A 26,094-nucleotide genomic window follows, 5' to 3' on the forward strand; every position below is an offset into this window, starting at 1 on the left:
ACAGAAGAGCAGGAGGTACTGCCTGGGTGTCTCCAGGAGGAAGTTTTACCCTCAGGGTGGGCAGGGGGTGAGAGAGGTCAGAGTGTGCAAGCCTGCTCCAACATTACCTCTATCCCTCTACCAAAATACTTGTTTGGTGACATCTACTGCCCTGGTGCATGTTCCAAAACATTTTTGCATGAGAGGGTGAGGATTTTTGGTAAGACCACACTGACCTCCCTGTGGCAGACTGTGCACAGAGTCTGAAGGTTTTCCAGGGAGCACTGTCCCCCTCCGCTGTAGACAGGCCTGATATGGTCCACCTGCCAGAACTGGCCTTCTGTTGGGTTTGTTATAATTTCATTCAACTGCAGTAAACAAAGGACATGACAGGGGAAGCTTTAGATACTGCTTCTGAACAACATGTGTGTTCTACCATAAGAATAAAAAAATAATTCAGAAATGGCTATTTATAGTTTTCATCTAGAGAAAGTAAGCCTTAGTCTTTTCTTGTTACTCTCACTGGACAAGCAAACACCTGTGATTTTAGTTGGGATATTTTCACCTAGTCTGCAGCATGCTGGTTAACAACACAGTGGATCAAAGAAAGACAAAAAGAAAGGTTCAGTAAGTTATCTTCCATGCCATTGTATCATCAAGTACTGATAATTAAACACAGAGTGCAACAGGTATACTTCCATCACAAAAAAATAAAGACTAACCAGGTGTTTGTCATCCAAGCTTTTCATCAAGTCAGTGGTAATTGTAACAGGAAACATTGAGAAAGCTCAGGCAATAAAGCCCTGTGCCAGCTTGCAGAAAGTGAAGGACTAATTGTAACTTAGCATGGAACTGCGTTTGCCAGAAGGTTCCAAGATAACCCACTCTGCAACACCTCTCAGTCTTCTAGATGTGCACTACCATATTTTCAAAGACTAGCAGAAACAAAGCTGATCTCATGGATACCACCTCTGATGGTAAATTAGCTTTTGTTTTTCTTTCCCAAACTTCACCAGGTGGCTGGAGAATTTCTATAAACAACTTAGAACCAGTAGCTTCTGAAGCAGAAATCCAATTTTGCAGCAGAAATTAATAGTTTAGTTTATGAATAAAAGCATCACTTTACATAGGAACATTCTGCCTCCCTGATCCATTGCCTTCAAGTCACTGAAGAATTAATCACAACTGTGAAGAATAGTGGCAGTTTGTGGTACATGTTGAGGTGATACCAGGGGAGCCAGGACAATTGGCTTTTCTTAAGCTCTTACACCAAACATCCTGCAAAGTAGGAATAACCTCATACTGCTAGACCACATCCATTCTTAAGTTTCATAACCATAAAGTTCATTAATAAAGTGCAGAATTCTGATGCCTGTGACTTTTAGAGATGAAAAAGTCATTAGAAGACATTCAGATTTCTTGTGTCTAGTTTTGTTCCGGATTTGTTTTTTCCTACTCTGTTGCTAGTGCTATGCTAACCTATCTTAAACCTGTAAGAACATTTTGGATTTCTCTCGACACTCAACTTGAACACACAGATTAGCTGTTACTGCTTAAAAACCAGTACTATTACCTGCCCAAGGGGAAGGTGAGACATCCAGGAACTCTCCAGAATTTTCTTACGCTGACTCTTGGGTGCATCTCGGATGCTGAGATAAAGCTCCTGGGCATTTTGATTACAAAACTGGCAAACGCCATGTTCAATTTCAAACACTTTAGTCCTCAGGTAGCTCTGACTAGAGCGGATTGAGAAGTCGTCCTGGCAGGCATAAGAGCAGAATCGTGTGTCCCAGGGACGGGTCTGGCAGCCTGGCTCAAGCCGAGCTATTGGGTGATGGCAGCTAAGACAGAGGGGATTCCCTTGACTGTCCAAGGCTTGCAAATAACCCTTGGATAAGGAGGAGCCTTCACCTTCAGCCTGCTCCAACTGCAGAGCCAAGGGACCTCCTCCTTTTTTCGAAAGCAACCTGTTTGCAGAGAACAAAGCACAGCTGTCACCAAAGGTTACTCAGCAATGCAATTCAGTAGATTTAAGCAATGTATATTTCATTAGATGTCTTTTATGCTCTGAAATACCAATTTTACTTGAAATAATATCTTGCTTAGATTGATACATGCACAGTGCAAACCATCTACTTGGTTTACATTTTCATTTAAACAAAATTCGTCTATAAAACAGGTCTGGGTTTTTTTTTAATATCTTACTATATTTACACCTGTACACCTTATTATTAACTGAAATAATGTTGTATTTATAAAGAAATGGTAGTTTTTTATCAGGCATGTACACATATAAATGTAAAAGTTGCAGCCCCCTCTAACAGAAGTAAAAAAGTCAAAGGAAACATCCTGGTTTCTCTATGAAACCTTCATGGCTACCTTTTGAATTCCCTACACTAAACAAGGCTTGTCTCCAGGCAAGGATAAATGCTGTCTGTTTAATAACATTCTTTAAAAGTTCATTTTCTGTCTGGAATTTTCATGTTCTTTTCTCCCTTTTTCTAAATTTTGAGGCAAAATAGAAGAAAATAGTGTCCCCAATTTGCTGTTGACCTCACAAACAGGCCTGAGCTGAATTGTGTAGCTATTTTCTTGTTTCATTTTTATCAGTTACTTAGCAGCTGTATCAGCAGACAAAAGATGTAATCTAAATTGTTCTAAGAATGAAACATAGCTCATTAGCAGCATTACAGCAAATTTTTTATCTAAACACAGCAGGTTTACCTTCATCAAGGTAAACACTCACAGCACATAATCTGGTACCTTAAAAAAAATGCAACCAACCAACAAAACTGTGGAGAAAACGCTTTATCACCTCACTGAATTAATAAACTTACTTTGTGGAATGACCTGATTGTTCAGTAGACACATTTTCATTCTTCAGATAAACTCCACTTTCTTTTGAGATGAGGCGAACACTGCCCCCACTGCTGCTAGCTTTGGTAAGTGAAGCTGCTGCAACATCCTCCTTGGTCACATACCTAAAGGAATTAATAATTCTGTCAATATACTACAAAGGAAACAATCTCCCTCAAAGAATATTCACTTTTGGCTGCAGCAAGATTGGTGTATTCTCATTTCCCAGATGAGGAATTAATAAAGCTTGGGAAAGCATACATCATACTTCCATATTAAATAAGATACATTTTTCCAAACCCAGATTCAGCTCTAAGTGGCAAACAGATAAGTTGTTTTGATATATAACAATTAAAAAATAAAAGCAATTTGAGTGTGAAAAGCAGGTCGAAGGAGGTGATGCTGCCCCTCTGATCTTGTGAGACCCACTTGGAGTACTGTGTAGAGTTCTGGTGTCCTCAACATAAGGACATGGAGCTGTTGAAGCAAGTCTGGAGGAAGCCATGAGGATGATCAGGGGGCTGGAGCACCTCCCGTATGAAGACAGGCTGAGAGAATTGGGGCTGTTCAGCCTGGAGAAGAGAAGGCTGCGTGGAGACCTCATAGCAGCCTTCCAGTATATGAAGGGAGCCTATAAAGATGCTGGGGAGGGATTCTTCATCAGGGACTAGCAATAGAACAAGGGGTAATGGGTTTAAACATAAACGGGGGAAGTTCAGGTTGTATATTAGGAAGAAGTTCTTTACCATGAAGGGTGGTGAGGCACTGGAACAGGCTACCCAAAGAAGTTGTGAATACTCCATCCCTGGCAGCGTTCAAGGCCAGGTTGGACAGAGCCTTGGGTGACATGGTTTAGTGTGAGGTATCTCTGCTCATGGCAGGGGGGTTGGAACTAGATGATCTTAAGGTCCCTTCCAACCCTAACTATTCTATGATTCTATGATATTGCCTGATAGTGAAACCTGAAAGCTTTCAGTTACATGAAGTCCAAGAAACTTTCCAAGCTGTGGAGGCCTCCTTGCTCCATTTGCTACACTTGAACCCACTTTATTTTAATGTAAAAACATACAAAACACCACTGCTCTTAAGTAAAACCTGTAAAATCGCTTCACTCTGATCATTCTTCCAAACCCCACTATTCAGTCAACTCCTCATAAGTACACCTCTCTGCACTATAAACATACCAAACCCTATATACTACCTTAGCAGGCTGCTGTAGGTTATGGTAGGTCTTCTAACATGGTTCACAACTAGATATTTCCTATATTTCATGGAAGGGCACACTCAGGTATCAGGTTAAGAAACGTTTACTACCTGCTGCTTCTCTTTTTATTACTGGGATTACAATCTCTTACTTTTTTACTTAAATTCTTACCTACAGCCAAAATAAAGTCACCCTGGAGAATTTAACAGTAGAAACTGAGAGGAATAAAAGGGTTACAGTTTGCAGAGGCACCCTGGTGAATTAACCTGTACGCATGAGAACTTTTGTGGAGAGCAATAACAATACTGAAGCTCTGAATGTCTGCCAGGGAAGACAGCATATCAGAAAAAGGAAAGTGGAAAAAAAGGTAAATTTTGATTTTAACAAGGATTCAACATTAGCCCTTTTCAGTGACACCCAGCAGGAAAACAGTAGTTTTGAGAAACGTCATTCCCACAGAATGAAACTGCTTAAAGAAAAACTGAGTATCAGAAAGGGTTGGAGTAAGCCACGAATTATGAATAGAACATTGTATCACTGATAGCAACTAATGATTTATTTGTGCTTCCAGATGAGCACAACATTCTTTGACCTTAGAAACAACCTTTTCTGTTGAGCCCCTGATTTTCCTCAAAAATCTCTGGCAAGTTCCAGATGCTTAAACGTGCAGTGCAGCAAAGCCAGAACAGCTGCTGAATGCAGCACGGTGCTGGACAGGGAAGCATTCCACTTCCTTTCCAACATACTTTCTGACATGCTCAGTTGCCTACATACATTTGTCACTATGCAACAAGCAATCATCAAATGACCCATTTAGTCTCAGCATCATTCCACTGAAAGTTACATTAAATATATCAAACTTCCTGCAGCAGTTAGTAAGAGGAAGAAGAATTAAAAACCACATACCTTTTTGTGCTGCTGACCACCAACTGCTTTTTAGACAACTCCTCTGCAGCATGAACAGGACTACGAAATATTTGACCGCTTTTTCTGACAATCTTCTGTTTCATTGCTGTTAGATGACCCCATTCTTTCACAAACCTCAGGATCTGGTAGAGAATGCTATTGTCAGCAGCATGACAGACACTACAGAATTATTTAATTACAGTGAAAGGGTGCTATGAATTAATACATTCAAAATTAGAGGAAAACAGCTGGTACTACTGGAGATGGCCTCTTCAAGGTCCTTTTTCACACAAGCTGCAGCACCCCCACCCTCCCCTGCTAAAGAACTGTTACAGCTTTGGCATTAACTACAAGAACTGTTTTGCTATGTGTGTTGATCCAAAAGGTAGAAAATAAGGCCTGAAACAGCCTTTACTAATTGAAGATATAGCCATAGGAGAAGGGTTTCTGGATAAAGTCTCAGGTAAAATTTTCTGTCTAAGCAAGACTTTGCTGATGGGAAAAAGAGACATGCAAAGGAATTTTCTTACAGCAACCATCCTCCTGCTGCAGCCAATCTCTCAGAAAAGGAAAGTTTGCTTCCATTATGTGAACAGCATTTATAACTGGGTTTGTGGACAACCCAATTCCAACAAACATGGGATTCTTAACTGGTTGTTTCAGTCTAGCAAATAGCTTTGAAATCCTCAGCAACATTTGTGTTACCCACTCAGTAGGTGCTTCACAGAAATGTTGGTTGAATCAGTCAGGTTTGTGTCTTATGAATTAAGTTCCAACCTTATTGGAGAACCTACCAAAAAGAATCAGTTTTGTTCCTGTATGACAGAATCTGATTTTCCAAATTACATTTCTCTTTAAATGGAAAAAAACCTGTTAAGCAGATAATATCACACACAGAATGACAGAATAGTTTGGGTTGGAAAGGACATTCAAAGATCATCTAGCCCAACACCCCTGCAACGATCATGGACATCTTCAACTAGATCAGGTTCCCAGAACCACATCCTGCCTGGTCTTGAATATCTCCAGGCCCAGTTTAAATTCTCTACTTCCTTACTTGACTTAGTACTTGGGTTTACAGTGTTTATGTTCTCAAACACCATTATAAATGTGATCTTTATTGCTAAATTAACTGAAGCTTCATGTCTCAGTGGAGCTGTGCCCTACAATGCTTTGAAAATTGCTGGAAGACGGAAGGAGGAAGTGGGAGTGGAGCCCTGCTGGTAACTGCAGCTCTGATACAATCTAACACATTCTTATTCACAATGTGCCCCATGTAAGTCATAACCTTTAAAAAGCTATTTTGTTGACTTATGAATGTTAGTTACTAATCCTGTAAATGAGAAATTAAATTATGTCTGGTTGATTCCATCTACTGTTAACAGGAGGCATGGCAATTTGCCAAAGTAACAGACTGCATAATTAATATTCACATCAACATTTATAAGATCTGCTTGCATTGATGAAACTGTGCCTAGTTCTAAGGCCTGAAAGTGTTCTGCATTTATTTAAAAAAAAAACTAAGTTCATTCCCTCCATATTAAATATTATATTGCTGTGCCAGTAGGATTTGTTCTTACCAATGAACGATTTTGTTTATGCTGGAAAGTCTCTGGTAAATCCTCCCAGTTATCCAGCTGTATGTCCAATGGAATGAAATTGTGATTCAGTGGTTCACCATCCTAGACAAGCAAACAGTTTTGTTTACAGATGCAACATAGCACAATCTAGAAAAAAACTGTACCCTTTTCAAGTGAATTATCCTCCCTTCCTACCAAATGTAGTTCCTCGAGGTTAAGATTTTTCCAGAAACAAACAATAACCCACAGAGGTATGAAAACAGCACGGATGCAAGAAACATGATTGACATTAATACACGTAAATGTAGACAGGGTGAAAATTTTAACTTTGAATACGTCTTGATTTTTTTTCCTTTGAAAACAGGTCAGACACAGAAACTGCCTTACATTAAAAAACTGAAATGATAAACCTCTTGATTGAATTTCCAAGGAAAATGAATGGTTGTGGACTAGAGAATGTCACTTTATTACAACTTCAAACAGAATCCTAGATAGAACATTCTTTATTATAACCTATCTTTTTTTGTCTTAAATGTCTGGACAAGTTCTCCTCCACTTAATTTTCAAGGAAAAGTTTTCCCATTGGGTACACACGACCCAGGAACTTACTGATGAATCATAAACATTTGAGAGAAGTGTCTCATCATTCAGCAGAAAGATTTATACAGTTTCCCAAGTACCATCCAAAATGCATGTTCATTTTTAAATAAAATGTGTGAAACTAGGAAGCAGGATACAGTTTATTAAACATTTTCAGATACAAGAGGACAAAAAGGAATCACAGAACCATTAGGGTTGAAGTGATCATCTTGTCCAACTTCCCCTGCCAGAGCAGGACCTACAGCATCTTACACAGGAACACATCCAAGTGGATTTTGAATGTCTCTAGAGAAGGAAACTCCACAACCCTCCTGGGCAGCCTCTTTCAGTGCTCAACATAAAGAACTTCTTCCTCATGTTGAAGTGAAACCTCTTGTGTTTTAGTTTATGGCCAGTGCTCCTCATCCTGTTGCTGGGCACTACTGAAAAGAGCCTGGAACCATCCTCTTGACACCCGCCTTTGAGGTATTTATTCAAATTCATGAGATCCCCTCTCAGTCATCTTTTCTCTAGTTTTTAGAATCTTAAACAACTAATATGTGCAGCAGATGAGCTGAGCATGTATCTAATGTATTAGCTGCACTTTGTAAGTTAAGAGAAGTGTCAGAAGCTATGTATCCAGAGAATGTTACCCAGTTTGACTGAGTAAAAGAACAAGAATGATAACCTACTTAATTTTTGTACATTTCCACTAATACAAAAATACTGGTCTTTTTATATAAAGTATGAAAAACAAAGGAAATAAGCACATTTCATAGGACAACATTTTACTTTGTAATTTTAAAATTATAACAAACGTGCATATTTCAGGTTTACCTTTGTATAGAGGTGAATTCTGTCAGTGTTCTTGCTTGCACAAAACAAAAGCCCATCATATAGTTGAAATGTGTCAGATTTATCTACATCTCCTATAAGAGAAAAAATGTTGACATTAAAAATATTTTTCTTCATTCACTACATTCAGTCTATTCAGAAATTACAAATGTTTACATGTATCTAATTCCAGAGGAACATAATGAATTACACAGCTCAAGCAGCAAGCTGTTAAGATATTTGCGTATTTTATTTTCCTGTTTCTCATGAATTACCTATCATCTGTTTTGCCAGTGGCTGTCTTGAAAGCAAGTAAACGCCATCATAAGTTTCAATAAAACTATACAGGTTCACAGCTGCTAGTTTGACATAGTTCTTAAGTCAGCCAAAAGCTCTGTATTGCTTCAGGACTTGTATAGAAAGGCTGGGTTTATCCATCATCAAAACTCAATAAACATCCCAGGCTAAAACGAGAAACTCATGTGCTAGTGCATGTACGTCTATCAGATGTGTAGGCTTTTGTTTTTCATGCCAGAGGCATTTAATACAGTTTTGCAACAGGATATAATCATTCTTTCACAGGAGTCCCACCTTACCATCTCCACGCTTTTTTTCACTTTCTTCATTTTCCATTTCAATGGTTTCATGTTTGCTGATTTCAACAGACTGCTGGGTCATCGTTTCCCCCAAATCTTCTCTTCTGTCTTCAGCACTGCACTCTGCTCTCTCTTCATGTCTTCTGGAGTCCTCTGACACGTCTTCTTTGGACTGGCTCATCGGAGATTCACAATTTCTCTCAACTTTAGACAAAGAAACATACAAACAGGTACCTAATCAGCATGCATGTGGAGACAGGACTATGCAATTGAAATACAAAGAAATTGCATTTTATTCTCTAATATTATCACAAAGCAAAAACTTAAAAAGCTAGAGCTAACTTTAATATTAGGAGTATAATCACATGGAACAAAGTTTTCCATCTCTGCAATATCATGCACCCAGTTTAATTTGTCAAATTATATGCAGTTATATAATAATATAATGCAGTTAGCAATTCTATTTTATATACAGTTATTGTAGACCATAAACACACAAAGTAGTTTTCCAGGCATTGAGCTGTACCTGTGAAATTCAGAAGTCCTTACTTGAACAAGCACAGAAACTTAAATAAAATTTAAAGAAGAAAAAAACCTTACTCTTTCCTTTGCAATTAAAATGCAAATATGGGAAAAGATTTATAAAAATGTTTTATTAAGTTTCCAGCTAAATGAAATAAATCTACTTTGACCTGCTGGAACAAGAAATGCCATATTTTCCACATAATGTCTCTCACAATGAATGCACAATACCCAAATTAATAAAGCTCCAATACCACACTGTTAAGTTCAGAGAGGTAGAGAAAAAGTTTGCCATTTCATTGGATTTAGAATAACCATAAACCTCAAGGAAAAGGAGAGCTACATTTACTGCAAAGAAAACCAAGTAATACGTCCTTCCTCATAGAATTTATATCCTGTTAACATTTATCTGAATTTTCCATGTTTCAAATTAGACTTATGTGTAAAAGATCCTTGGGAAAAGCACAATCAAGAAGGATCACTTAATGGGTATCTGTTAATGTAAAGACAGCATTCTTCATATTCTGTCTGGATTTGTGTGTATGTCCAAAAATACTGTATTTTCTGAAGCTAATCACAAATGAAAAATGCGTATTTTTCTCTGCAGCACGTTACTTACCATTACCGCTTTGAGGACAATTGCACATTTCACAATAAGGGAGGAATTCATTATTACTATAAGTGCAAACTCTACAGTGCCAAACTTTATTTACAGCTGTGCTTTTGCTTGAAGTATTGACGTCACAAGGAAGGATTTCACTGTTTTTTTCTGAAAACAAAAAGGGTTTTTTTCCAGTCAGAGGTTTTTTCTTTTTCTTACTGGAGTTAACTGGAGTAGATCCACTTAGGTTTCTTGCTCTTTTAGCTTCTGGTTCACAGGTACTTTCATGACAAATTGTATTCACATCACTTATTATTGTGGAATTCAGGTTTTCATTACTCTGCACTGCATCCTCTTCTTTTGTACCATCAGAAGGTTCTGAATCATTATGTAGTGATTCACCACCACAAAACATTTTGCGTTTCTTCTCAGTGGACAATTTGGGGGAAAAGAAAGAACGTATGTCATGCTGCCTTTCCTTTTCAAACTAGGAAAGGGGAAAGAAATATGTTAACCCCACTTATAAGTACCGCATCAAAAGCTGTTAAAATTACTATTTTTCTCCACTAGTATTACCGTCTAATATAAAAAGCTATTTTTACTTTGGAGATGGAGACAAAAGATATTTTCCTAAAGAACAAACAGCTAGCAGAAATCACAATTGACCATTCCTCTTCTGTTTTGTAAAAGGTATTTTCAATATTCTCACGAAACTTCAAAACAGCACAAATACACAGACCTGGTATATGCTATATGGCTTTTTTGATTATGCTTATTACAAGGAAAGGCTTATAAGCACTATTTTTAAAATAACAGCCAATTAAATTTAGTATAGCCATTAAAGATTTAGTTTAAACAGGTATTACTTATCTGACTCTGAGTGTGAATCAGTCATCCAAGAATAACCTAAGAACCCATAAGAAGCCTGTAGATGACATCTGTACTCAGCACAGCACTTTTCCCAACTTCATCTAACTTTTAAAATGGAATTTTTATTACTTTTTCTACTTATTTAGTGCTTTTCCATTAGTAAAGTCTGCAGTGCACAGAAAGCTTATGCAACCAACAGTTAAATATTTTCTTAAATGAAACAAAACACAAAAATGTAAGTTTTGAGTCTCACATGTGTAAACAGAAGTTCATTTTTGGGATCTTCTAGGCTCTGATTTGGGGTCCAGGTCTCAGCAAAACTCAAAAAATCCCATTTCTCTTTATCACCTTCTTCAGCCTGTATTTTCTCTTTCTTGCCATTCAAGGTGCTGCCTGTAACTTTGGCCTGCAGAAAGATGACTTGCATAAAGTTTCCAAGGAATTCACATGTTGGAACAAATTTATTTACCTACATTCACTCAATCTTTTTCCCTTGCAAACTTAATTCAGCATTTGCAAAGTAAGAAACTGTAGTAATTCAAAATAACTTCAGTGATTAAAACTATTCCTGTTCCAGTACCCATTTCTGCAAAAATAGTAATGAGTAGTGCAATTAGCACACTGGGACCTGCAAAGTTGTATATAAAAGGTATACATTGGGTACCTCTCTTACAACCTTAACACCTTTTGCTTGGCATGAAGAGACACAGGCAGACTTAATTGAAAAAAGCAGTTTAGTGGCAGAACTTGTTAGCTAAATTGTTAGTGAATATACTGAGATCCATCTGTGTCATGTTTAAGGAGACTCTTAATGTACCAGGCTGATGGGAGATGTTTTCAGAGCTACCTACAGTAAATAGAACACAGAATTTCAATCCCCAACTGAACATCAAATACAGTTTGTAGTACCCAGGTTCTTCAAACTGTGAGGACTTTTCAGCAGGAGAGGAAAACATTGGCAAAAAAAAAAGAAAAAAAAAAGGTTATCAGTTTCCCAATACAGTAACTGTATGGACACAATTGAACCCCTACAACACAGGGGTAGCCAAGTACAGGAACAAGAACCATAAATCAGAATTTCCATCAGAATAAATCCCGTGTAACCACAATCTCAAATGATTCTGACAACTAGAGCTTAAGAGGCAGTTTGTTCTACACTGACACTTCTGGAAATGTCAGAAAACAAGAGCTGGCAGAAGACTAACACACCTCAGTTATCAAAACAAGACACTAATGAATGGTATCAAAGGCTACAAAAAGGTCACAGAAGCAGAACAGCCAAATTATGTTTCTTAGTACTCTGAATTCTCAAAGATCTTCCAAGTTAGCAAAGAAAGGAGAAGGAACCATTCTTCCTAACAAGGACTGTGTAATCTGGCAACAGATGATAAGATTACTGCAATGCTTCTGCCTCTCAGAGCCAAAGTTCAATTAAGGCACAATATTCATCCAGTTAAAAAAAAAATCCCACACAGAACTCTAGCTGTCATTAGTGTGAAGAAAACCTTATCATTGTAACAACCAAAGCAATAAAAAGCTAGAAGATAAAAAAACCCTATCTATAGATGTGAACCATCTCATTCATCTTGGAAAAGAGTTTTTTATGTTTGGATCTTAAACAGAGAGCAAAAAGCTAGAAAAGACTAATTCAGACTAGACATGGACATTTTGATGATTAGCAATTCTAGGTCCTCCAGATAAGGAAGAATATTTATGTTATTTGGTACATGCACTTAAGTGCTATGTTAACCATAACAAGTTCTTGATTATTTGGTTCTACTCCACACATACCTTGCGATTCAGCATTGCCCACATTAAAATATCCATTGTTCCTTTTGCAATAAGGAAGTGAATATTCACAGAACTGCACTGCCCAATTCGGTGTGCTCTGTCTTCTGCTTGCTTAATATGGCCTGGATCCCAATATAGTTCAGCAAACACAACATGAGTAGCAGCAGTGAAAGTTAAACCCTAAATAGAATAAGCATATGCATTTTAGAAAAAAGATTTCACAAACAACTGAATATCTGAACTGGGGGGAAATCTAAAGGTTGTACAGGAAATTCTTACATAGAAATAACAGAAGGGCCTGTTACACTGATTTCTTCCTTGGGCTTCACATATAAAGCAAGACTCAGAAAATACTTCAATATTGTAGAAAGACTACATACTGCTTTTCATTACAGAAGTAACATATATTTCTTATTCATCTGGTACTTTTACAGAAATAGAGTTTTGCTAATATTCAAGAATGAGATGCTGTTGCTGATCTTGCTTTTGCTCAAGTAATTTCATGAGAGGCTTAAAAGAGTTAACATTATTTGTAAAAATGTTAGATAATATACGAGTCTACAAGAGACATATGGCATGAATATAAACTGCCTTCAGTAAATCACTTCTGTCACCGATGCCTTTAGTATCTATACTCTTCAAGTTTCCTATTTAACTTTTTTTTTTTTGTCCTACCTGACCAGCTGCTTGAATACTCAAAATAGCAACGCGGGTATCAGGATCCTTCTGAAACTGATTGACAAGATGTGTTCTTTCTGCTGAAGGAACACTTCCATCTATTCGTATGTAGCGAACCTGTAGCATATCAGAGACAAAATTACATTATCAGTGTCCATTTTTAGATCTAATCACCCTCTGTCCCCCAATAAAAATATGAAAACATCTGTTCTATTCCTGTCATTGATACATCAGTACTCTTTTGCCCTTTGATTTACAATTAAGCCTCTATGTAGAGAAGTGTAGGCTCAGTATTCCCTGTTTACAAATGAAGACAATGAACATCAGGTCTTAAAATACAATACTCCACAGCAGGATCTGTAATTTCCCTGACATGACTTATTAAAATTTCAACAATTTGCAAAATAATAATAACAATATAAAACAGCAAAGTGAGCGACCATTCCCTAGCAATGGTTTACAGTCCATGATCAATATAATATGAAGGGTGTTTGCAAACATATTTACTGCTTTGAATTAAATATTCAGGTGCAGTGACAGTGTTTTGTAAAAGAAAAAAAGTAAGAAGCACATTGATAGGAAAACTTGGGAAACAAATGCCTACAGTATCACCAATAATAATAAAGTATCATATGAAATATCAGTGTTTATATTATCCTTGGATATAAAACAGTTCTTCCAAATCACACCTTTTAATCAAGTGGTACTGACGTGTATATACTTAAAATCCATAAATTTCTGTACACACAGGTAATTCTACTGAATTCAAACAAAGCTCATATGTAATTGTAAATTCTGAAGTTAAATTTGTGTGTGCATTTGTTAAATCATTACCTTTTTTTCTATAACTGCCTCTGTACAGGCTTGAAGCATGCTTAAGTGATGAGCAAAAACTAGGAACTTCAGTTTGTCATTTTCAAGCATCATTTTGATATAGTCCTTTACTGCTCCTGCCTGAAGTACGAGAGATTATTTTCATTAGTTAAGACACACAAAATATTCAAAAAGACAGTTTTGTTTTTATTTTAATATCTTTCAATTTCCTATAATATGAAAAGGTAAAACTTCCATTCTTTCTGTTATCCATTTAAGACTAACAAAATTAACACTGTTAAAGATAAGATTATTCAAATTAATAAAAACAATGCAAATTTATGTTGTCAAGAAACCTCAGAGAAAAAAAATAATCCAAAGTTATACTAAAAAAATAGTCACAGAATTAGCACTTCCTCCAGAAAAATGGCACTTCTGCCAGATTAAGATGCAGATAAAACGCCTTTTAGTTACAAGATCATTATCTGATGTTTTAAGGCGTATTTAAAAAAAACCAACCAACCAACCAAACAAATCAGAACTGATTTCTGTCCAAACATATTTCAAATGGAGATCTTGTTTAATCAGAACTGTTGCTGCACCCACATAAAGCCATACATCAAAACTGAAAGAATAATTTTGATACTTTGATGATACTGTAATCATAACATTGCTCTATTGAAACATTAATAGAATTCTTTTGTGTCAAATGTAATTTTCAATATCTTTTATAAAAACTGTTAAAGTAACAGTGACAGTTAATAACGAAATTCATCAGTTATCAGTGGTTAGTGCAATACCCACTGCGGCAGTCCTCAGATTTCTTTTTTCTTTTTTGTCTTTTAGCTTTCTATTTGAAAATGGATTTCCAGAGGGGAGAGGCCAGAAAAGTGGGGAAGAAACAGCAACTGAACCACAGTGACATTTTGAAGATAGGGATAAAAAACAACCTGAAGGAGTTGGTCAGATTCTCAACTCTTCCTGCTCCAGCAGCATGTAGAACTTGTTTGAATTTCTATCCCTTTCTAAAATTAGCTCAGCACAATGAAGCCTGATAGCAGGGTAAAAGGTAGGCGTGTAAAACATTCTGGTCATTAACTTGTTTTTCCGTACATTCTAAGCTACAGTACTACAGGATGAAATACAGAAACATGGGGTCCCATTCAATGAGATCAGCTGGAGGGGATTGTTCTTCCACTTTTATCCATGGGGAGAACTTGCACTGACAGAACACAGTCTGCACAAGGGCTGCATCAGCACCATCCTGGGCCAGCTGCAGCAGCTGCTGGCACACAGGTACGTATGTCTCTGAAGCATCCACATTCAATATATCCTTATGTCTGTCAGATGCATTTAGTGCTGTTGGAAGGCTGTATGTTTGGACAGTCTCAGACACCTTGATGGACGCCTAATCAGTAACAGTTTTAACACTTAGTTAAGGCTACTGTAAAGGGACTCAGCTTATTCTGTAAACATACAGGGGTAAAAAAGAGCATTTCTCCACACTGAGATTATAAGAAACCTGAACCTCATCTAGTATTCAGGCCAATACAATTAATTTTATTAAGTTAAAAACAGACTGGGTATTTAAAATATATTAAGAAAAGACTTCCACACCTACCTTGGCAATGGCTGTTTCTTTATACATGCGTGTGATCAGATTCATGACTTCAGAAAAGTGACTTTCAGTGGAATCTGAATTCAGGTTTCTCATTAACTTCTCCCACTCTGCAAAAGTGGTATTTAAATTCTAATTGGTAGAAGAGATCAGTGGTTAGATACATAGTACAAAGCACATTCTACTTCAAAATATACATTTCAAGCGTAAAATGCTTAGAAACTGAGTGTTTTTGAGAACTCTATTAAATTTGGCTGGAAGTTAACTGTAGGATTCAAAATCTTAGGAAAAGTAAGATAGAAAGGAAGAAGTCTCTACTAAAATTACAGTGAATTTTATCATTATCTGATGCCACAAAAATTGCTATATTCATGCTTTTTGTTACATTTTAAAAAGAGCAAGAGATGCTGTGTTATATACTCACACATTCTTTGCAAACACCTATAATACACATGCATATATATAAATATGTACAAAGACATGGATATTACTATTTACTAACAAATGTGGTTTTAGCAAAAGTTTTAGGAAATTTTCAGGTAAATTTAGGAAAATTTACCTTAGCTGCAGCTTGTGGGAGGTCAAATGAAATACGCTGCCTAACTTTGGGAGGCAACTGAGTTAGAACATCATTCTTCAGTCTTCTGATCATTATTTCACTTAAAAGTTGGTGTAGTTCCTCTAAATTTGAAGCTCCTCTACAGTCCCATTGAGCCCTTTTACCAAAAAACCTGAAAATGAAAAATCAGAAACTGAAGGTACAAACTATCTCTTCCAAATTCAACAAAAAGCTTCAGTACATAACTAAATTTAAAACACACTATTACATATGAAAGTGCGCTAGGTGACAATGCCTGGTGCTCCTGTTTACACCAGAGAGATGACTGCTTTCTGTCTGATCCTTTCCAATGCTAAAGCCAGAGATGCTTTGACTTCCTAGCAAATACTGCTGTCTGCAGGCATTACTACTCATCAGATGCATATGATCCTATATTTAATCCCAGATACACTTGCCTTTCTATAGGAAGCATAAGTTTCAGGTATAACTTTATAACTCTTGTTTCAATGGACTGATGAGAAAAATACACCACCATGAAAATGTTCTTTATTATAGAGAGGAATAACTGAGAAAGAAGCTATCATGAAAGCTGCAAAGATCACCATTAATATTGTTTGTTTCCCTCCCTAAAAATTCCCTCCTAGTTACAGTCAGAGATGGGATTTAAAGCTTAAGATACCAACTTTAAATGGAATACTATTTAATAATTAAGATTAAATAGAGGAAGTGGGTTTAAGGTTAAAAAGCTAAAAGTTGAAAAGAGAAAGAATTTATTAACTTAGTTTTCCTTGATCTTTTTTCACTTTGTTGTTAGGAAAGTGTTGTAGCAGGACCACCAGCTTTTCTCTGTCAACACTGCCAAGAGATACCACAATAACAAGCGTGACAGATTTTGCTGCCTTTGGAGAGAAGCCCAGGTATCATTTTCCAAGGCCAGGAGAGTATGCTGCAAGCATGCAATTTTACTGGTATTTTAAAATAAATAAATAAATAAATAAAACAGATAATTTTAAGCCTTACCAACAGTATTTTACTTGGCTGCTTATAACCATTTAGGAAAGAGACAGGGACTCACTTCTGCAGTGCTGAACTATTGGCATAAAACACTTAGAATGCTTCGTAGACGGCAGACATCATCTTTTACTCATATGCCTTCTTTGGTCTATTTATATGGCTGTCCTTAGAAAGGCTTCCTCCCTCCAGCTTGCGCATTGGGGATATAAAAGAAATGGTAGCAAAAATGCACAGGAATACTTTGGACCTCATCTTTAGAAACAGGTGTCCATGAACACCTAAAAAAATCCCACAGCATTTTCACAGAAAGTGCTGCATAAAATAATCCTATCTGGTTTATTACCACAGGATGTTTTGTTTCAGCCAAGTCATGAAGACAAAGTTATTTACTGAAAACTTGCCAAACCCTGAACTTGATTTCTATTACATTTATGGTATTCCAAAAATAAGTTAACCATCTATGACTGAGTAGCTAACCATGGTGTACCCACGCACACTTGTGGTGTGAAAATTACAGATGTACTCAGTCAAAACACCATGGAAAAAAATAGCTTTTCTCTGAAAATTAGACAGCACTCTTCCATGTTATTTGAAGTTAAATGCTGATAAAATGTATGTGATGGAGGAAGAAAAACAAGTTATATGAAAATGAAATCATGCAATTATTAGCATAAAAATTAAATCTAAATTCTACCCAATTTAGCTTACAAAACCTATTGCTTTGAAGTTACAGATATGAAATCTTATCTAAGAATTTTTTTAAAGGTTCTTCCTTTCTCATAACTTCTTTCGTTCCAGATTGTATCAGATTCAGATGGACAAAACTAAGCATTTTATATCAGAGTTTCCTCTATCCCCTCTATTTTAGAACACAGCTAGAAAAAACAGTCATTAAACTAAAGCTAAGGGAAGCAAGTCAGAAGGAAATGAATGCTCCTTAACAAGTTAAAGCACACGAAAGACGAAAATTCATTAAAGATGCAAGGGATAAAAATGGGTTAAAATTCATTAGGCACATGTGTGTAAGAAATGCGTAATGAGCAATGTTACCTAAGAAATTGGAGGCAAGGTGGTGGACAAGAACTTACAATGTCTTCATTTGATCCTTCAAACAGAATTACAAACACTCCTGTGTTTCTGAGAGTTTTATACCTTTACTTTTACTCAGTCAATCTATAAAATACAGAGACAAGTACTGTACTTTCTTCCCACCCATGCATGGTGGGACAGCAAAAATACTAGATCCCGTAATAAACAGAGATGTAAATTATTACATGACATGAGCATAAGACAGTCAGAAACTCCAAAGTTTCAGCTATAGCTGACACTCCAACTCTAAAGGTAAAAACTACACACTTCATACCAGCAACAGTAAGTTTGTAAATAATTGCACTTTATTTCAGACTTTAATACCTTCAATTTTTCCTCAAATAAAGTATCCTACCAATTTAATCCTTTTCTCAACTCTCTTTGATGGAGGAGATGGTACCTGACCCTGGATTTCCAAGCAGGATGGTACTTAAGTAGTACTTACTGATTCTCTCACTTCACATGACAAGAAAATCAAGACACTTACAGGAAAATAGAGGCTGAGAAACCTGGAGTTGTTCAGCCTGGAGAACAGAAGGCTCTGAAGAGACCTTAGAGGAGCCTTCCAGTACCTTAAGGGGCTGACAAGAAAGCTGGAGAGAGACTTTTTACAAGGACAGGTAATGATAGGACAAGGAGGAATGGATTTAAACTGAAAGAGGATAGATTTATACTAGGTATTAGGAAGAAATTCTTCACTAAGCGTGGTGAGGCAGCGGAGCATGTTGTCCCAAGAACAAGATGATCCTTAAGGCCCCTTTCCAGCCCAAACTATTCTATGATTCTATGAAGTACAGACATACCTGACACGAGCATTGCAGTATTTTTTGGCATATTCACTCCAAGTTCCAAATCTTCTTGGAAATAGTGCCTCAATTTGCATGAAAAGCTGCATTTAAAAGAAAAGTGATACTGAAAAATTGCCTGCAAATATAAGACTATTTAGAAATAATTATTGCATGATTACTGTGTTAAATTTACATTCAGTAGTTGCACACAAAGTACACAGCTTGGTATGCATGCAAAATCATTTCATAGGAGTATGCACATGCCTTGAGACAGAATAGTTTTGGGAGGCCCTCAAATAACAGAGTATCCTGAACATCATAACACAGTGCTGATGACTTAGAACAGACTTAACACTGGACAAGAAAACATAGGTAAGATGTTATTCCTAAAAACGCAATTTCTGTTGTTTGCAAGGTACATGGGCTTCTGCAAAGCTTCAGTGCAGCTATTCCATGAATAGTCTGTTTCAAAATACATGGAAAATCTACTCATTCTTTAGTTTTACTTCAAAAAACAGACAGTAACAATACAGACCAGAAATTCCATGCCTTTCTTCCTTGCTGAATATCAGAGAATGCTTTGTTTTAGAAGAGACCCGGTTCCAACCCCCCCTGCCACTGGCTGGGACACCTTCCACTACACCAGGTTGCTTAAAGCCACGTAGCAGGACATAAATATCAGTTTAGACAACCTAAAGAACCTAAAGCCACAAAGAATCCTACTTTATAATCTGTTTTACTGTCAAAGCTCTCTGGACTCAAAGATCACTACTAGATCTGACACACTATTCAGAAGTAGCATGGGGTAGCATAGAGGCAAAGAATAATATAGAAGGCTCGCTCCTAAATGCATTCCCCTGCAATCCTCTTAAATCTACTGTGCATCACTTCTGCCATGTAAGCTTTCATATTACATAATCACATGCTAGTGACCTCTCCCAAAGAGAAAATTACTGTAGCCTGATCTCGTTCTTCACAGGCTTCTTTCAAGACAAAAGATAGAGAACTGAAAAGCAGTATTAAGAAAAAAAATTAGAAAAAAGCCATAACAAAAAACCCTCAAAGCCAAACCCCCAAAAAAGCCCCACCAAACCCAATTTAATCATCCAGCTGAAATGCTATTTTGATATAGGTCTAGATTAAACAAGAAACTGCCTGTAATTATTTGCTATAAAAGTACAGAAATACAAATTAATCACGTTTTTTGTTTACTATATATATTCCTTTTAAAAGACTTCACAGAAAGATTCTGCTTATGACTCAGAACTGATTAAAGAGATGTAGTGCTTTTTACACTCTGCCTTATAAGCCATGGCAGAACTTTGGTGCCACTATAAAAAAGTCTCAATTCATTTTCCATTTGTACATCAGTCTTGACCCCATTACCATGATCAAGGAAAGCTTGTATGGGATTTCCTTCAAAGGCCTTTTGCAATGTTGCTTACTGATCTTTGTACCAATGTACAATACACTTTCTAATTTCGTCTTCCAGGATTGGTTGCAATATCTTTGGTGCAGGCAGTTTCAGAATTGTCCATACCCACAGATATAAACATCTGTTTTAAAGTTTAAAGCAAACACTCTTAATACACCAAGCCCTTTTTCATACAGTGGACATCTTTCTCAAGATATAACCTCTCTGACCAAATTAAAGGTCTTGCCATAAGTTCTATTTACACAACAAGAACCTCTAAAATGTAAAGTATTACCTATATAACCCTTATAAGTTCCTCGGACACAAATCAGCTGTTATATTCCATTAATTTCTACATTTGATAAATAAAGGCAGTTTTCTTGGGTTCAGTATAAAATCCAAGTAGGTTTTATTTCCTCTCTGCTCCTCCCCAGTTCCATAAGTTGAATTTCCGCCAAAGGAAAATTTATCTTTCTGGACTGCAACAAGCACAGGATGTATTTTTTTCCACTTATGAAATACAAGTGAACATTAGGAATATTCAAAAGACCAGCAGTAAATAAAGGACTTCTGTATCAGATGACCAAGCAGAAGATTTAATACAAGTTCTTATCTACCAAGGACTCTCTTACACAGAACAAAATAATTACCTACTTCGGCTCTTTATTTTCTCTTCCACCCAACAGTCTGTTACATGCAAGATTAATTTCTTATAGGAAACACTGTTTCAAGTCACGTGTGCATGAGTGTGAAACAAGTTTGTAAAACGTCAATGCAATCAACTCAAAGACACTGTTCTGGTTTCTCATACTTACTCTTCATAATGCAGCAAGTGCAGTTTTGATGTTATAATGCATATAATTGTACATATTCAAGTAAACTACAAAATAGTTTGTTTATTACTGATACTATCCTTAAAAACCAAAACACTGTGTCACATACCTCTTCAGGTCGCCCTAGAGCAGGAGTTCCAGTAAGAAGAATAGCTCTAAGAGCCTTCTGCACAATTGGCAGCAATATCTTGCTACGGGTGGCATTTCTGGATTTCATGTAGTGTGATTCATCAATCACAACTACCTTAAAGTTCTGCCTGTACAAGGTGTCTACTAAATTCTGTGCATCAGAAGTTAACAGGCCATACCCCAGAATTGTTACTTTGCTGGTTGATATCCTCCTAAAAGAGAAATTCCAGAAGTTTTCTTAGCAAACTTTCATTATAGGAAAACGGAAATAGCAAGGGAATTGCCTTTTTTTTTTTTTTTAAGGACATATGTATGATTGATTAATTAGTGGGCTGTCAACCTAATAATAACAGCTTTTCGTGTTTAAAGCATATTAACATCACACACAAATCACACACCTCATTGCCGTTTTAAAAGACAGACAATGCATTTAAAAGGAAGTTTATTTATCTGGCTGCATGGCTATAACTTGTGCTGCTTTCCAGGAGTATTGCATAGGACAAATCTACTTTTTGGATAAAAATATTACACAAGTCAGATCATTATGAGCACATTATGTAAACAGCACCTAAACACCTGAAGTAATAAAAACCAAGGCACAAGATGAAAATATAGTGTTTAGTTGGAAAGGAACTTCTTACAGTAAATTTAAAGGCATAGATAGGCCCAAGGCACAAATTAATTTTTACTCACTAGAGAGCACTGTAGCCTTTCAGGAGCCTTTGAGCAGCACAGGAACTCTTAGAGCTGTTAGACAAGTCACCAGAATGGGAGTCATAGCTTGTCTACCATCTGTCAGACGCTACTGCTCTGCTGGCATGATTTTTATTTGTTCTCCAGTAGCACCAGATCAAAGACCTAACTAAGCTGAAGTTTCCTTGAGTATTTATGAGGAAGAAAGTACATGCATGTGTACATTCATGCCTCTGGGTATGGAAGAGGCAATGGTTAACAGCACCGGCACTGTGGTCAATGCACTGCAGATTCTGGCTGTCACTGCACAGATAAATGTAGCAACCAGGAAAACAAGTACTTCCCCTACCACTTTGTGAAGGGTGGATAAAAAAAATTACAGAATTATCTATTGTTGGTGGAACCAATTTAGTCAAGAAATATCCAATTTAAAATTTTGTTAGAAATCATAAGAACATCAATTGATGCCTAAGGATATTTTAATCTGTTTAAATTAAGTTAAACAACATTCAAGCAGTAAATTTCATTGCTAAAGTTTTGAAGAAAAGCAAGTATGGAACGGAGAGAAATCCAAGCTGAACATATGGAAGCAAAATGTTACAAAATGCTAAACCAAGTTTAGTAGCTGCATTTTTGCATTTTCTTGCAAATGTATAAAACATTTTTTAATGTTAAAATATTAATTAGTTCAACAGCTACCTCACTTACAGCTAGGAATGCCTCCTGAGAGTTAAAACAAGCAGAAACCCAAGTTTTCCTCTTCCCCTGCTGTTGAATAAAAGTGATAATGGTTAAGATCTACTTCTTTTAAAAATCTTAGGGAAAATGAACAGAATTGTTTGCGATTTATTTTTGCCATTATTTTCCCTATTCCACATTTCTCCTTTCTGCATTCAGCACTATAAGCATTAAGTTTGTGTGAATTTTAGCTAAATAACTTAAAAAAGAAAAAAAAAGGTTCATTGGATCCTTATTTTAGTTCCCATATTCCTGTGATAAACTTACTGACTATCGGTAGCAACTACTACTTTTAAAATGCATTTTAGTTTGGATTTCTCTGGTTACCACAAAGAAGGTTCCAAGCTACTGTCCCATCTGCACATCTTGGAGGCCAAGTTACTTTCTGATACTCCCCAGATAAGATGAAGAACAGTCTCCTTTACGCAGAAGTTTTAGAACATCTAGACAATACCATGAAATCAAGCGCTTCATTTACAGTAGAGCAGACTAAACAATACCCTTGTAATTCAGTGTAATAGGAGAGTTATTAGAATAACAAACAAGACTGAAAGTCTCTCTTTGGTGAATTCATGTTATTAAGTCTAAAGACAGAAAGCCTAGGACATGATGATGTTTTCAGTTTAGAGAATACTTCAACTCACAAATTTTCTCAGTACACTAAATAGAATTTTAACAGGAATTACTATCTTGTTTTAAACATATACCAAAAGTTTTCTAAAAATGTGTTCAAATTGTTTTACAGAAGCTAATGAACACAAGGTAATTCATCAGAGTTGAGAAATAACTGTGTATGTTCAGTTCGAGACACACTGAAGTAACCTAATTTTCAGCAGACGAGCACTTGCAATTTTGAAAGAACCATAGAACTATAGAACAGTTAGGGCTGGAAAGGACCTTAAGATCATCTAGTTCCGACTCCCCTGCCATGGGCAGGACACCTCACCAGACCTCTCAACTTTAAAGGAGATGAGCTACAGCTATAATATAATAATACAAAACTGGGAGGAGTGGCTGACACACCAGAAGGTCATGCTTCCATCCAGAGGGACCACAACAGACTGGAGAAAAAGGCTGACAGGCAACTCATGAATTTCAACAAGGAGTAGACAGTCCACCATCCAAGATAGTAGTAGATAGTCCACCATTTCCAAGACAGTCCACCATCTTGGAAAAAAACCCATGCACCATTATGTGCGGGCCATCCGGCTGGAAAGCAGCTTAGCAGAAAAGGACCTGGGGGTCCTGGTGGGTACTAAGTTGAATGTGAGCCAGCACAGTGCCTTTACAGCAAAGAAGGTAAACTGTATCCTCAGCTGCATTAGACAAAGTTATTACCAGCAGACTGAGGGAGGTGATCCTTCCCCTGTACTCAGCACTGGTGAGGCCACGCCTAGAGTGCTGTGTCCAGTTCTGGGCTCCCTAGTACAAGAGAGACATGGATGTATGTGAAAGAGTACACCAAAGGGCCATTAAGGTTATTAAGGGCCTGGAGAACCTCTTCTGTCAGAAAAGGCTGACTGGGACTGTTCAGCCTAGGGATGAGAAGACTCTGGGGGGATTTTACTAATGTAAATACCTGCAGGGAAGGTGTAAAGAAGATGGAACCGGGCTCCTTTCCATTGTGCCCAGTGACAGGCCCAAAGGCAACTGGCACAAACTGAAACACAGGAAGTTCCTGCTGAACATGAGGAACACTTTTTTTTTTATTCCTGCAGGGGTGACTGAGCACTGGCACAGGCTGTCCAGAAAGGCTGTGGGGTCTCCATCCTTGGAAATATTAAAAAACACCTGGACAAAGCCCTGGGCAACTGGCTCTAGGTGGCCTTGCTTGAGGACAGCAAGGCTGAACAAGTTTGTCTGCAGAACAAAAAACTTTACTCACCCAGTATCAGTTTTGTTCTGAATGATGCTGATATCATCTGGAGAGAGTTCTGGAATCCACTTCTCCATCTCATCAACCCAAGGGTACCTCAGAGATGAAGGTACTACAATTAAGAGAGGCCATTCGTTTTTATAGTAATAGGAGATGGCAATTGCTTGAATTGTTTTACCTAGCCCCATCTGGGAAAAGAAAAGATAAAAATTAAAAATAGAAGTCTCTGCTTAGAAAGCATATTCCATTCTACCAAAATTATTTTGCAAAGACAGAACCAGATAAAGGAAACAAAGCCAAAGAGCTACCTGCATAGTATCTATTTCCTTGTCAATTTGTTACCACAGATCATATTTTATGAAAGTAGATGCCTCTCTTTAAATGGATTAATACATATATTTTATCTAGTTAGCTCACTAAAGCTGAAAGAAGCATTTCCATTCATTTCAGAAGAGTTTCTTTCCAGGGCCTTAGCAGGGTAGACTATAAAGATCAAACTCTTTAACTTGTTAAGCTACCAAAAACATTTTAAAAAGACTATGTAAAGGACAGAAAAATATGGGATGTCTTCTTAAAATAAAAATGACAACTTTATGCTAAGTTGCATACACAACTGAAGAACAAAGGAAGATCTATATGAAGAACTTGACTTTTGACCCAGGAGGTCAACAAAAAGAAACTACTGCTTTCATTCACCACAGCTACCAGTTTACCACAGAAGACAAAGTCCATCTAGTGGAGAATTCAAGTTACAGACAATCTGAAGGGTAAAGACACAATATATAGATACATATTTAACAAGAAAGTACTTACTTCATATTGTATAGGTAAGAACACTCCCATATAATGCCTTATAAATATAGGTAACAAAAGATGAATACAGGATCCAGAATTTAAGAGTTTGCTTAAAAAATAAACCCTCCACGATTTTAACAATGAAAGCAGCTATTTTCTCTATTTGTTCACGCGACATAAGACACTTCCAGACTCCTGTTAAGCACTAAAACAGAGACTGGCCTTAAAGTATTCTTTCACTTTAAGATTAATAAAGCAATCTTGAAGTTTGGATTATCCAGTGGATATTTCAATTGATTTGCTGCTAACTACTCATGGTACAGATATAAAAGAACAACTTATTTATATCCTGAGTATTAAGTTTAAATGGACTGATGTAATTATATCATGAGGAGATTTCCCAGGTACAGAAGAAAACATAATGAATATTTCTACTATTACTAGAAAGAAAAAAAAGTCAGAGAAGTACTGCGATACTAAATTTCCATTCAAAACTGCCAAGTTTTCATTAAAATTTTCCTGCAAGCATCCCTAGAACCACCAGTAGTGCTTGAGCCAGCTGAAAACAAATCCAATTGAAAAAAAAAAAAAAAAAGGTGATTTTTTGTTGATTGCCACAGCTGTCTCACTAACTCAGACTGCCCAGTCACTGGTGATGGCCCAGGCAACTGAGCTGAAATGAGCAGGGAATAAACAGCATGTCTCTTCACAGCAGCACACCCATTACTGAATATATATC

At 36.9% G+C, this 26,094-nt stretch overlaps 1 protein-coding gene across 5 annotated transcripts in view; it reads right to left on the reverse strand.

The window, feature by feature from the left end:
* Positions 1-26,094, reverse strand: part of ZRANB3 (zinc finger RANBP2-type containing 3) — a 50,569-nt gene that overhangs the window by 792 nt on the left and 23,683 nt on the right. For all 5 annotated transcript variants that reach the window (XM_061354319.1, XM_061354315.1, XM_061354316.1 and 2 more), the window contains exons 4-20: positions 24,570-24,748; positions 21,234-21,465; positions 18,893-18,978; positions 15,987-16,158; positions 15,431-15,559; positions 13,831-13,950; positions 12,994-13,113; positions 12,319-12,498; positions 10,781-10,933; positions 9,676-10,144; positions 8,535-8,738; positions 7,942-8,033; positions 6,526-6,627; positions 4,946-5,088; positions 2,817-2,960; positions 1,553-1,946; positions 216-347 (exon numbers count right to left, since the gene is read on the reverse strand). In XM_061354319.1, coding sequence (XP_061210303.1) covers positions 216-347; positions 1,553-1,946; positions 2,817-2,960; positions 4,946-5,088; positions 6,526-6,627; positions 7,942-8,033; positions 8,535-8,738; positions 9,676-10,144; positions 10,781-10,933; positions 12,319-12,498; positions 12,994-13,113; positions 13,831-13,950; positions 15,431-15,559; positions 15,987-16,158; positions 18,893-18,978; positions 21,234-21,465; positions 24,570-24,748 — 3,051 coding nt within the window. The remainder of the gene's footprint in view (positions 1-215; positions 348-1,552; positions 1,947-2,816; positions 2,961-4,945; positions 5,089-6,525; positions 6,628-7,941; positions 8,034-8,534; positions 8,739-9,675; positions 10,145-10,780; positions 10,934-12,318; positions 12,499-12,993; positions 13,114-13,830; positions 13,951-15,430; positions 15,560-15,986; positions 16,159-18,892; positions 18,979-21,233; positions 21,466-24,569; positions 24,749-26,094) is intronic.

The sequence above is a fragment of the Neopsephotus bourkii genome, unplaced genomic scaffold, assembly GCF_033783945.1.
Source record: "Neopsephotus bourkii isolate Nb327-2 ecotype Australia unplaced genomic scaffold, CSIRO-AGI_Nbou_v1 NB_730, whole genome shotgun sequence".
NCBI lineage: Eukaryota > Metazoa > Chordata > Aves > Psittaciformes > Psittacidae > Neopsephotus > Neopsephotus bourkii.